We start from the raw sequence: 14,015 nt of genomic DNA, 5'->3' as shown, positions 1-14,015 counted from the left end.
TTGCACATTGCTACAGAAGTGGAATTGCATTTTTTTGCATATACTACTGCCTTTTCTGTTAGTGGATTGAGTTCTTACTACTCTATCCTAACAGTCCCCTTCTAATTCATTTTAATCTTATCAAACTGACTGTTGGTCAATCAATAATTAATCCTACAATTAATCCTTATGAATAGAGGGAAGCAAGCATGTAAGTAGCCAGCAAACATTTAAGTGAAGGATGGTTCCAGCAAGGGGCTGAAATCAGTTACTCACAAGCATCACAGTTAAATAGTGGCAAAGGGAATTTACATAAATATTTCCTCCTAGTAGGAAAGTAGTTTTTCTAGCGTAGAAAATTACTGAAATTATACACAGGTAAAATGCTTGGGATTTAGGGCTTTGGTGACCAATTAAATAACTAGCAACTCCTAATAAGACTTAACGGAACGTAGAGCAGGCAAACAATGAGAGCAGAAGCACGATGTTTCAGAGTAGTTGCTCATCTAAGTCCTGACCTCTTAATTTTTAAAATATAAGCAAGATCATTGATGTTAAGCTGATCACTCTCCTCCAAACGTCCTAGAGGTTTTGCTACCATTCTGTGTTGTTTTTGTTTTGTGTGTGTTAATCATAATTCATTCACTTGAGGATATAGAACAGAATAGTTCCATCTGGAAGGGAGGTACAAAGATCATCAAGTCCCACTGTCAGACTGCTTTGGGGCTGACAATAATTTAAACACTTGTAGCATCATTACTAGAATTTGGTGTGATGAATTTTAAATGTTTAAGTCAAATGGCAAACTAATAAGGAAAGAGTTGTTCTTGTAGATGAGCGTTAAACAGTCCTTTGAGTAGAATCTGCAGGGGATAAAAATTGGTTGTCTATTTATAAATGTTCTTTTGCGAGTGTGTCTCCAGAGATAGGTGCTTCTGAAATTAACATGGTGTTGCTGTCAAATATTAGGTATATAGTGTTTCAAAAGATACATAGTGTTTCAAAAGATGCATTTGGTCTGCTTATGCTTCAGAGTATTTTATATGCTGTACAGTTGGATATGCTGTGTTTTATGATGTGACAATTTCAATACTGGAAGAATGATTGGTCTCTAATAGTGTTCTTGCTTATATATGCTATAAAGTCTAACACAGCAAGTGTAAAAGTAATGAATTCCATAGTTGGGCTTGCACAAATGTAAACATCACCATTTTCAGTGTAATATGAATGAAACTATAGTTGTATTCTTAGAGGAAATTCATTATGGTGTAAATAAAACTGTCCTGGCTAGATGACATAAAAATGTAAAAATGTTTCCCTAAATATTGTAGGAAGGAAAAAAGAATGAATGTTTACAACCTTGATGCTCTACTGGAAATACTATTTTCTGGAAATTGTTGTATTGGAAATATTATTTACAGTGTGAAGGAATATGACAGTTAACAAGGATGTCAACATTTTAATCTAGCAGTTACTTACATTTCAATGTCAACAATTGTTTTGCAGTACCAGTTGTAAAGCAGACTTGGGAAAGAGAAGCTGCACTTATTGAATACTACAGTGATTACGCAGACATCTCCATTCCTACTATAGATTTAGGCGTACCTAATACTGAAAGAGGTGAGCCAGTGGCTGTTGTTCTCACTTTTGCACGACTGACTGTGTAAAGATGGCATGTTTCAGGATGATATGCATATTTCATAGGATGATATGCATAAGATGACATCTAGAAATTGTGTGTTTCCATAGCACATTCCTGCAGCTAAAACTAAAAGAATGCTTTTGTCACACAGAAAATGGATGGAGAGTAAAGTTCACCCATCTAGATAGAATATTGTATTTTTTTTTGAGTAGAAACCTACTGTGAGTTTGAAAGGAGGGTGTGCTGACATACTCGAAGAAACAAAAAATGGTGTAATTAACCTGGGCTCACTTTGGATTTATGACCAAAGGCCTCAGACAGTGCCAACTGCTTTCTGAACATAACTTACTTCCCATATGCTATTCAAGTATTGTATGCTTGTGTCTAGTATGCCTCAATTTAGATTCAAAAGCTAAATGTTGATATTGGAAGGTTTTTTTTATGATAAATGATGTGATTTTTAAAGTGCTCATTTGCTTTGAATAGGAAAAAAAGCTGTGGATATGATGGCTTCAATGAATTTGTTCATTTTAGGGTTTAATGTTCTATTGTTGTTAGGCTTACGGTCTCTGCTACAGGCTATTACCTTCTCAATTAGAAGTGTCCAAGCTGTGGCCCGTTAGCTTTATCTGACCCACTAATTCAGTTGTTCTGATCTCTGGATTATTTCCAGCTGTCCTTTTTTCCATACAGCTTATCAGAGGCAGACAGAGAATAGTAATTAAAATAAAGTATGTTTGTGGTTTCACAAAATCAGCAGAGCTAAGGCTTATTTTATTTCCTAAGCAGAGAGTTAGTGCATTTGTTCAAAATACTCTAACTGGGTGTAACTTCGAATACAGCATTCCATCCTTATTTTTTAATTCTTGTTTAGTAATTGTAATATTGATAGCAATGATTGCTTTACACTGTCATTTGTAGTCTAGATAAATAAAGGCTGTTTGCAGTTAGACTTTTCCAAGATCTAAGAAGGATTCTGTAGAAGTCTGGAGATTCATGTTTTTATTGTCCTGCTCGTTCTAAAGCAGGATGTCTCACCTTTCAACTCCTAGTAAAGGGTGTTTTACCTCTCGGTTTCACTGTAGTCTGATCTTAAATGTTAAGACCTCTCCTTGGAGGAGTTTACGGGGACCTGAGTTGCTGGTTATAAGTACAGTAGATAAATGTAGACCTAAGTGAACATGGCTTTGCTAAGGACAGATCATGCCTGACAAATCTGGTGGCCTTCTGTGATGGGTTTACAGCATTGGTGGATAGGGGAAGAGCAACTGACATCATCTACCTGGACTTGTGCAAAGCATTTGACACTGTCCCCATGACAACCTTGTCTCCAAATCTGAGAGACATGGATTTGATGGATGGACTGCTCTGTGGGTAAGGAATTGGCTGGATGGTCGCATTCAAAGAGTTGTCGGCTCAATGTCCAGGTGGAGATGAGTAATGAGCGGTGTTCCTCAGGGAACTGAGTACCAGGACCAGCACTGTTTAACTGTCAGAGACATGGGCAGTGGGATCAAGTGCAACCTCAGGGAGTTTGCTGATGGCACCGAGCTGTGTGGTGCAGTCAGCATGCTGCAGGGAAGGGATGCCATCCAGAGGGACCCTGATGGGCTCAAGAGGTGGGCCTCTGCAAACCTTTGGGCAGCCTGGTCTAGTGGGAGGTGTTCCTGCCCATGGCAGGGGGCGTGGAACTTAATGGTCTTTATGGTCCCTACCAACCCAAACCATTCTACGATTCTATGATTCTGTGAAATATTTATGTACAAGCAATGGACCAGATGCATCATGAAATACTACGAAAATATCTTGGAGTACTTTGCAGAAGATATTTCTGTCATAATCTCCTCATTTTATTTTCTCAGAAATTAAGAGTAGTAGTTTGCCCCAAACTGTCCAACAGTTCAATAGGATAGCTCAAATATAGTTTATTTTCTAGTTTTTTATAATCAAAGAACTTTTATACTTTAGCATCCTTCATAAGTATGTTCCTGTGTAGAAAGCAATGACTGTGTTGGAACTATTTGTACAAATACCATTCAGCATAACGAAGGATATAAATTAAACTTGCATCTTGAATATTTTGCCTGTCATTTCCAAAATGTTTTGCATAGTGCTGTAAAATATTCTTTTAATTCATGAATAATTGTTTATTACAAAATCTCATCATATTTAAATCATATTTTCTGTTATTCCTTTTCCTTTAGGTCACTGTGGGAAAACTTTTGCCATTTTGGAAAGGTTTTTGAATCATAGCTCTCCCAGAACTCCTTGGTTAGTCATAGTGGATGATGACACACTGATAAGGTATATGTTGCAATATTTCAGAAATCACCAATGTTCGTGTTGGTTGCAGTTTTTAGCAGTATTCATCTCTTCTTCTGTATTTAAGATATACAACTGTATTTTTAGTTATGTACCTTCGTATTCCTTCAAGGAAGAAAATTGTCCCTTTTCCTTCACTGATATTAAAAACAATGTAGTCTTCTAACTTGAAAAAAAAACCTATGTGCATAGTATTACTACGTAATCCTATAGTCTCAAAATTTGGAGGTTGCACAGCGTGATTCTTTAGTGTAGGCATGTACAAGCTGATTGGTTTTAGTAATTTGCTAATGCTAATAATGCTGATAATGTGGTTTTTAACTTGCGTTGCTTGCATAAATGATACGCAAGAAAGATTATGTAGTCAATTGTCAGAGCCACCTAGAACTATATTTAGGGACTTGCCTTTGTAGAAAATCAGATCCCATTTGCATGAAAACCGACACTGCAGTATAAGAAAAATAAGGCACAGTAATCAGCCATCAGGTCACATAGTCATAAACATGAGAATATGTGGTTCAAGATAATACTTTACATCAAATTATGCCAGAAGAATTTGGAAGAAGCTGTAAATGTAGATAAAGCAGTATTCATATAATTAAAGCTAGCTTTTTGTCTTTCAATTCCTGAGCCAGTGATCATTTGCAAAGTTCTTACCGTTGTTTGGAAAAAATAATTTTCTATTTTCTCTGATATCAGACTGTTCTGCTGAGAAATGTGGCCTCCTTCTTCAGAAAAAATATTTCTAAGCTAATTGATTCATCATTTGAGCAAATCAAACAATCATATCTCAGTAAATAGTCCATCATAAATTTCTGTTAAAATGTTGGTATCTCTGCTTTCTGTAGAACTTCTGGATTTCTCTCGTCAGTTTTGTGCTATTTACTAGAATGCCACCTAGGCTAGCAATGTCTTTTCCAAAATAAGTATCTATATGGTTTATTTTCTCTTTTCAATGGATTTTCCTCTTACAGTATATTCAGGCTCCGAAAATTGCTCAGCTGCTATGACCCAAATGAACCAGTATTTCTTGGAGAGCGTTACGGTTACGGCTTGGGAACAGGAGGATATAGTTACATCACTGGAGGAGGAGGGTAATGTATTTAAATTCCTGTTGAGAACTACATCAGTTCCTAGTTTGAATGCAAATGTTTTGAATTATAATACAAATCAGTTGCAACAGGAACTGTGATGTTGCTCAGTACAACTAAAACGTAGTGATGCTCAAAGACCTAAATATCGCAACTAGCAAGAAGCTGTGCAGCCCAGTAGGAACAGGTTTGTAGAGCAAAGCAGTTGGTGCTGAGCACCATGTGTTTAAGGGAGTTCATTTTAGCTTGAGCGTTCCTGTGAACAGTTACCAGTTATCAGCACCACATGTTCTCTTGAAGCAGATCATACAGCTCGGTTTCATTTGATAGAATTCTTTCTGCACACTCAGACCACCTCACAATGTGATTCAAAGTGTTGTGAGCAGAGACAATTGGGATACTTGCCTAAAAAAATACACTCCTGAACTGAACTGTGGTGGAGTTCACAGGAGAACCTAAAGAAGCACACTTAGTGATACAAATTGCTGCAATGAAAACATTCCTTCCCGTTTCCTTTTTTTTTTTCTGTGTCCAAGCATGGATAAAAATGATGATTCAGTTTCTGTTTCTGAACTTTATGCAATGATTTATGGAGAGGTAGCTGGGCAAGGAGCTTGATATTTATGTCTTGGAAAACAGTTTCTCACAGAAAGAGAACATTGTGGATTGGTCTCATGCATGAGAGAGATGGGCTGCTGTGATTGTATATAGAATTTGGTTTAAATTAATGTGTGCGTGATCTTTTGGTTTGGCTCCTATTACAATGAGAACCATCTTAAGATTCTGATCTGTCCATCTGTGTCTAAAGCAAGTAGTGTGGACATCCAAATAGCCTTAGCGTTGTTCTGTGTGAAAAGTAATGACTATAATAACTTACCAGTTTCCTTATCCATCCATGAGTAAATAAAGATCTGCTGACTCACGTTCTCATTGTTTTGCATAGTTGCAGAAGATCTTGCTCAAGTAGGGTTTATGCTAGAGTTGAGAAAGATCTTGCTGTTCGTTAGTTACCAGTCCTATACCTCTGCATCTTTAGTGTTTCTGTTCTGTCATCTAGATATATAATTTTGGGGATTATTTTTATTCTTGGATTTGAGCAGATGAAGGCACAGATCACGCGTCTTGCTCCATACTCTAATTTTGAGGTTTGTCTAAAGTGAAGAATTCTATATAAATGAAGGGACATGATCCAGATAATCAACTAGCAAGTATCTTCCCCAGATGTGGGCAATGTACACCACACCTTCTGCATAGCAACACGTGCTGGTCACAAGTCCTGATTCTTTTTTTCGAGGCTTTAGCTGACTTTTCTTTCTCTGATCTGAATACTGAAATACAACTTCCTATTGTGCTCGCCATTTTTTGTCTTTTCATGATACAAGCAGTTGACCTGTCTTCAAAGTTGCAATGCTAATGTGAAATACTCTACAACTCCAGTCTGACAATATTCTCATGCCAGGCTTTTTGCCTTAGCCTCAGTATTTCTACAAGTTTTGCCATTTCCCTGTATCAACCAAAGGATTGTCATGTTGTGAACGAACTCATGAAGCTGTGTAGTAATTTTGGAGTGTGAATCTAATTAGTGTAATTTCTAGTAGCTGGAGTACCATGTATTGAACTGTGTGGATGATGTAACTTCAGAAAAGACAGCTATGGAATACTAGACAAGAGTATCTTCCCTCAGCTGTTGAATTTAAGACATTGTCATGTTTCTGGTCTACTGGAGGCTTATTTTAGTGATAACAATCTAACAGCTGTGGGGCTCTTCTTCGTATTTAGATGAGCAAGAGAGGGAGAGCAGAAAAGCCTTTTAAATAGCTTCAAGGAACATTTCTCACTTATAAGGAGAATTCTGTACAGCAGAGGATTCAAGGAATGACAATTCAGATTGAGTTCTTTTCCTTTTAATGGTTACATGAGAAGTAACTAGACAATATATTTGAGTAAGATAGAAGAGAAAGTTCTGGCGAAATTCAAGAGTAATTAGCTAGCCACTGTTTTTACTGCTGATAAGTAACTGTTGGAATAACAGCATAATTCATTTTCTTTATGTGAAGTAATTATCTTTCAGACAATGCCTCTTGCATTACTTGTCAGTACTGACTTCTCACATTCTGAAATTTCTGATAAGCTGCACCAGAGGGCTACTTGTTGTCTTTCAATTTTATAATATGTATGAATAATATTTATAATTAATATTTAATCATTTACAGTCGTTTGGCTTCTCTAGTACTTATTGTATAATACTCTTTTTTTTTCTTTTAAACTCAGGATGGTTTTCAGCAGAACAGCTGTTCAGAAACTACTTGCTAGTAAATGCCGGTGTTACAGCATGGATGCGCCTGATGATATGGTTCTTGGGATGTGTTTCAGTGGCTTAGGAATCCCTATAACACATAGTCCACTCTTCCATCAGGTCAGAGAGTTATTTTTACTAGCATTTATAATACATTTTGTTCTTTTAAGTATACACATAAAATGTGACTCATAAATATTACAAAGCAGACCGATGTGTAATAACTATAACCAAGATGCTATTGCTGTAGCTTACTTCTCTCCAGAACATCTCCTCCCACGGGATGCCATCCTTCCCAAACTGATCCTACGTGGGCTTCCCACAGGCAGCAGCTCTTCAAGAACTGCTCCCACACGGCTCTGTACCACAGGGTCCATCCCCCAGGAGCAAACTGCTCCAGCACGGGTCCCCCACGGGCGGCAGCTCCCCCCAGACCCCCTGCTCCTGCGTGGGCTCCTCTCCACGGGCTGCAGCTCCGGCCCGGGGCCTGCTCCTGCGGGGGCTCTCCATGGGCCGCAGCCTCCTCCAGGCCACATCCACCTGCTCCACCGGGGGCTCCTCCACGGGCTGCAGCGTGGAGATCTGCTCCGTGTGGGACCCGTGGGCTGCAGGGGGACAGCCTGCTCCACCAGGGGCCTCTCCACGGGCCGCAGGGGAACTGCTGCTGCCTGCCTGGAGCACCTCCTGCACTCCTGCTGCACTGACCTTGGGGGGGCTACAGGGCTGATTGTCTCTCATTTCTCACTCATCTCTCTCTCAGCTGCTGTTGTGCAGAAGATCTTAGCTTCCTTCAATCTGTTCTCCCAGAGGCACAACCAGTGTTGCTCCCTGAATTGGCTCTGGCCATCAGCTGGAGCTGGCTCTTACTTAACATGGGGCAGTTCCTCACCCCTGCAGCCCCCTGCCACCAAACCCTTGCTATGTAAACCCGGTACATCTACTTAGCCAATTTTTCTAGTGATTCAGAATTTAGTATTCTGAAACATCTTATTACTGAGTGTATATGAATATAATGTTAAAGTGTTCTGTAACTGTTGTTTTGATGGTGGGTTCTGAAGAATCATAGAAATATCTTTCAATAAATTGGCCTGTGCTAGCACAAGAGAAGAAGGTCACAAAACATAATTTTCTTGTGAGCATATTCTCCAGTCTGGGAGAAGAGGATTGGAATAGATTTGAATCTTTTTTTTCTGTTTTCCAGAATTTTTCATAATCTGTGATATCATAGTGGAAAACATGATGCACTGAGTCCCGGAGAGATTTGTTGCATCGTGAACCAAATAAACACTTTGCCTTCCTCCCATGGTAGTAAAGAGAAGAAGCACTTGTGATTTTTCCAAACAGGGCAAAACTTTTTTAAAAAAATCAGCATTTAAATCAGTAAAATGTTGGATGTTTTTCAGATGTTAATCTAGTTTAAAAAAATGGGAAGATCTGTGGCTGAATATAAACTGAAATTAAGATAATAGGCTGCTTGAAAAATTAAGTAATTCAAAGCAGCTGTCAGGGAGGGAGGAAGAAGTTTGCTAATTAAATTATCAGCTTTTCTTTCTGATTACTTTTACTATTAGGGATGGGATGACTGAGAACACACCATTCAGAATTTTAATTCTTTGTGCATATAAAAAAAAATCGTATTGATTTTTCTTTCCTGGTTTATTATCGCTTCTTTCAGTATAAGCATGAAAGAAAGCAAGTAATGCATCTTCATCAACAGAATTATTGAATAATTTGCTTGTAGAAGCTGGGGGTGGTGGTTTTGTTGTTTTTGTTTTTTAAATGAGTGCTGGAAAGAATAGAACTCATTTTACAGATTTGTAGGAGTGGCACTTACACAACAAAACAAAGCACTTCTTTGTAATCCTTAATAGCATACATTTGATACAGAATCAGTTTGAAAGCTAAATCCTAGCAGTTTGATTTTCCATGTAGAAAATTACAGTTGAATTGTAATACACCTTTACTGTCACTTATAACAAATTCTAATTTAGCATACCTTAAACAAAAGCTAAGCCTGAGGGGGAAGACTACTGAATAAAAATGGAGTGTGCTTATTCTCTGAATTTCACTATTACTAAACAAATATTTTTAAAATCAAGAAACGAAAATTGGATTTTCTGTAAACCATAAAAGTTATTTTGGGGCTCCCTCTTGATTGCACTGAATTATTTTATTTTAATTCTTTAAATAAGTAGTCCATGGTCTAAGCATAAAAGGGGAAAAAAAAAAAAAAACAGCTCAGATTTTGTAATGTCAAATTCCCTTGTCTGGTTTTATGAGTGGGTGTACATGAAAGAGCATGAAGAATGCAGCATGTAGAATTCATTAATGCGACCATAAGTGGGTGAAATGTACAGAACTAAATCAGTTACGAGCTTCAGCATCAACTCATTGATTCAATTTTCTTTTACTTCTAAAAAAATTAATGCATTTTAATAAATCATTTTTAAAATGTTGAAACAGAGTTCCCTCTGAGTAAGTTTTTGCATGCCTTTCTTGCGTTTCTCTATACAACATTTTTATTTAGGAAAAAAAAAATAGTTTACAGAGACCACTACAGATTAGGCTTGTTTATATAATGATGCATTTACCTGCCATCAAATTGTCAGAGAAAATAAAACATGCTTGGCACATTAGGAAGTCAGCTGCATTATGTGCATTTGTTGTAATTCTGTCTCTTCTTCTGTGATGTGATCAAGAAAAATGATGCGGTTTCCTGGCACCACAGTATCACCTGCGTTTGGTGATCTTTTGCCATCATAAAACTTCATACATTTCAGTTGCTATATTTAGGATCCTACAATCACACTGGCAGTGCTGACATCTCTCAGTAAGAGGAGAAACAGAGAGAACGTTAGGTAAAATCATTTTCTCGTTATTGAATCCAAACTGAATGTTTAAACAGATGTGACACAAACAATGCTGCTTGCATTCACAGATAGCAGCCATTTAATTTCAAGAAACAGGGCAGAGTTATTGTCAGTGTACTTCATAGCATGATGACTGCAGCATGAGTTTAAGATCTAAAATATTGCCTGTAATTTAACAGGATGATGTCAAATAACCTTTGTTGTCATCCTATGTAGTTTGTCAATGCCACATTGCTTTGTTATGAAACGGAGGCCACTGAGTGGTGATACTTTCTGATTCTAAAATTATCCTTCGTAACTGATTACTGGTGCTTTTGCTTTGTTCTTCCTTCTTAGGCACGGCCAATGGACTACCCAAAGGACTACCTTTCTCACCAGATTCCAGTATCATTTCACAAGCATTGGAATATTGATCCAGTGAAGGTATATTTTACATGGCTGGCACCAAACGCAGAAGAGGTACTCAATGGAAAGAAAGTTGGTTACAACAGGGAGGATTTATAAGCAGCAGGTTGTTGATGAATGTACTGCAGATGAGAGGCTGACACTACTGTGATTTTTGTGCTTTTCTTACATTGATCATCTGTTTGTAATATAGATGTTGTTGTTTTGTTCCTGGTTGCTACATTCCTTCAGAGCAATGGAAGAAGGCATGTAGTTGACATTTGGATTCTTCTGTTAGTTTGGTTTCTCTTCTAGGGCTTTACATACCAATGAACTTGCCACACATTTAAAATGTCTCCTACAACTTCATCTGTGTTCTGTTTTGGACTTTGAGTCAGCATCAGTTCACATTTCCTTCCTTTGTTCTTGCAAAAACTGAAGTTCTTTATTTGGGAGCCTAATACTGAACATGTGTTAAACATCTATTGAACTTCGTGTCTGCTTGACCTGCAGAAAACAGTTCTCTAAACCGTTCTGGAACAGGTTCCTGATAGAGGGGAGACATGACTTTGTTTCTGTGGCCAGGAGCTGGATTCTGTGAAGGTCGTGTTCCTTGATACTCGTTTCAAACAGAAATATTGCAGTTCCCTTAGGTAGGCGGACCAAGTGTGAACTACTATTTTACCTTAAAGTTGATTAGCATTTCTGAGGAATGTCATGTTCAAAATAGACGAAAAGGTTAAGGACTGGGATTTCTTAAGTGGCCACGGGAGGTCACTGTGGCTCCTTTAGAAATCTAAATTGCTGTGTATCTATTTGGCAAGTATAAATGTGACTCTTAAGGATTTTTGACGAACTAACGCTTCAGTATTTCTGACGTGTGCATTTCAGTAGTATGTGAATGCCAGCTTTAAAAAGTTTGTAGGATTTCTAATTTATATCACCAAGATAAGTAATTTTATGCTTAAAACATGTAAAAAGTGATTCATATTTAAATGTTCTTGATTTTTTTTTCTTCGAGCAATTCAGTTTTGTAAAAATGTTTGTACAAAAACCGGCATTAGTATGTTTTGAACTAATTTTTATACTGTAAAACTGTTACTTCTCAAGAACAGACTATGGCACTTGTATGCTGTTATTTAACTTTGCTTGCTATATTGTAACCAAATACAGGGTCTTAAAGCCATACTGCTGAAGTCATTTGTGGGGTTGTTTCTGGATTTATTTTATTTTTTGGTAGGTTAGAAATTGATTCCATTCAGAGTAATGCAATACTTGTTCTTACGCCTAAACAGGGGAGCCACTGATTCCTGTTTCAGTAATTACTGAAGTTGTATAAACACTTGTTTGTGAATGTAGCTTGTGGAATTAGAAGCATTTGAATAGCAAGCACATATTCATAATAGATTCAAGTACTGATTAAATAGGAGCAATCCATGTTACGTATTTTTTTCCTTCCCACTATCAGTGCCTTAAACAGTAGACATTTTACTGATACCAGGAGTATGCTGTCTGGTACCATGGATGTATCGTTAATTATGTTTACTGTTTAGAACTGTGAGAGCTGAATAAAAGCATTCTTGTTTAACCTTTTGTGCCTTCTTCCTTTTTGCAGAGAGAATACAGGATTCTTTAAGCAACTGCATCGTAATTTTATCAGCTGAATAATATTTGATGGTCAGTTGTACTAAAAGAGTGTTTAAAGATTTTTGTTTGATGTCATATTCTGTTCTTACATACTTCCCCAGATGAGGTTAATTTTCAAGCCTCTATTTTTGTACAAATGAAAAATGCTTTTGCAGTGGACTCTTCATGTGATTGGCAGTCTTGATGCTATCACAAAATTCCATCTATAATGATGCTATCATTATCACATTCTTCAAAGGTCTAATCACATAGTCCATTCACTTCCAACTTCAAACTGGTGACATTTCACATCTCCTTGGGCCTCGTGGAGGCAGAATAGGTCAGGCAAAGCTGATAAGCTTTGGATCCATACTGTGTTGCACTTCTGTGCTTCTGTCTTAACTGGAAGACATCAACTCACTCATTGCTTGGTTACTTACTTAAACATTTTCTTCGGATGTGACTAAGGTAGTAGTAGCTTTTAAAGTCCACCTTTTCTCTTGCCGTTTCCTCTGGGCTTTACTGCAAGAATTCTGGAGGTATTAGTAAGTATAAGACTTCTGATTCCAGTCCTCATAGTTTTGAAAACAATGAAGGAGTAATTTACTCAAGTATCCTGTCCCAAAAAGTCATTCTAAATTTTTAGACATAATTAATGATATGCATCCGTAGCAGCAGCATGGCAAAAGTGATGTTTTACTCCATGAACTGAAAAATGCAAGATTTTTTTTTTCAAACAAAGTTTCTGAAAAAAACTCTCAAAATTTGAAGCCTTCTATAGTTAGTTTTAGAAGACTCAGCAAGGCAGTTACTATCTGAAATCTGGACAAAATTGGTCTGTAATAAGCTTGAGCAGTGCAAGGATTTTTGAAGAAAAACAAGGGGATTATAAATGGTGTAATGTTAAAGCAAAGCAAGAGAAGGAAATTCACAAATCACTTCTGTAGCAAGCAAATTAGAATGGGATTGTAAAGTTGTATGAAGTTCCCTTTTCTGAGAAGTTCCAGAACTGTATTGTGAAATAAACAAAAAAACCACATGGGGATCCTTATTGACTGATTCCTTTTAATGTGTTTATAACATGTTTATTCACATGTATTAAGCTGTTTCTTTCATGGAATTCTCTTTGCATTTAGGAGACAAAAACAATCTTGAAATACTGATGTCTTTAATGTAGCAGGACACATAAGTGGTGAGTGATGAAATGTTTGAGTCTCACACTTGATTGAATGTGAGAATGAGGGCTATGAATCCAATGTTTCACATAATCACAGAAGGGCTGAGTCTGCTTGGCCCCTGGTGCCAACCCCTGCCCAAGCAGGGACACCCAGAGCAGGCTGCCCAGGACCACGTCCAGGCGGCTTTTGGAGATCCCCAAGGAGGAGACCCCACAGCCTCTCTGGGCAGCCTGTGCCAGGGCTCCGTCACCCGCCCAGCACAGAAGTGCTGCCTGGTGCTCAGAGGGAGCCTCCTGGGTGCCCGGCTGTGCCCATGGCCTCCTGTCCTGGCACTGGGCATCACTGAGTACATCCTGGCTCTGTCCTCTCTGCACCCTCCCTTCAGGGATTTAGGGACATGGATGAGATCCCCCTGAGCCTCCTCTTCTCCAGGCTGAGCAGCCCCAGCTCTCCCAGCCTTTCCTCACAGAAGAGGTTCTCCAGGCTCCTGATCATCTTGGTTGACCCTTTGATGGGCTTTTTCCAGTATGTCTTTGTCTTTTTTGTACTGGGAGGCCCAGAACTGGATGCAGTATTCCAAGTGCAGCTTTACTAATGTTGACTGGAGGAGAAGTTGAGTTTGGCCAG

General features: G+C 38.2%; 1 protein-coding gene across 2 annotated transcripts in view; it reads left to right on the top strand.

Annotated features, from left to right (window-relative positions):
• B3GLCT (beta 3-glucosyltransferase) overlaps nt 1–13,249 on the top strand; it is a 63,422-nt gene extending 50,173 nt beyond the window's left edge. For both annotated transcript variants that reach the window (XM_066989719.1, XM_048055305.2), the window contains 5 exons: nt 1,486–1,599; nt 3,826–3,925; nt 4,918–5,037; nt 7,306–7,450; nt 10,537–13,249. In XM_066989719.1, coding sequence (XP_066845820.1) covers nt 1,486–1,599; nt 3,826–3,925; nt 4,918–5,037; nt 7,306–7,450; nt 10,537–10,704 — 647 coding nt within the window. In that variant the 3' untranslated portion in view covers nt 10,705–13,249. The remainder of the gene's footprint in view (nt 1–1,485; nt 1,600–3,825; nt 3,926–4,917; nt 5,038–7,305; nt 7,451–10,536) is intronic.
• The last annotated feature ends 766 nt before the right edge of the window (nt 13,250–14,015 follow it).

The sequence above is a fragment of the Anser cygnoides genome, chromosome 1, assembly GCF_040182565.1.
Source record: "Anser cygnoides isolate HZ-2024a breed goose chromosome 1, Taihu_goose_T2T_genome, whole genome shotgun sequence".
NCBI lineage: Eukaryota > Metazoa > Chordata > Aves > Anseriformes > Anatidae > Anser > Anser cygnoides.
The sequence above is the reverse complement of the archived record's forward strand: the minus strand, read 5'-3'. Positions and strand labels throughout refer to the sequence as shown.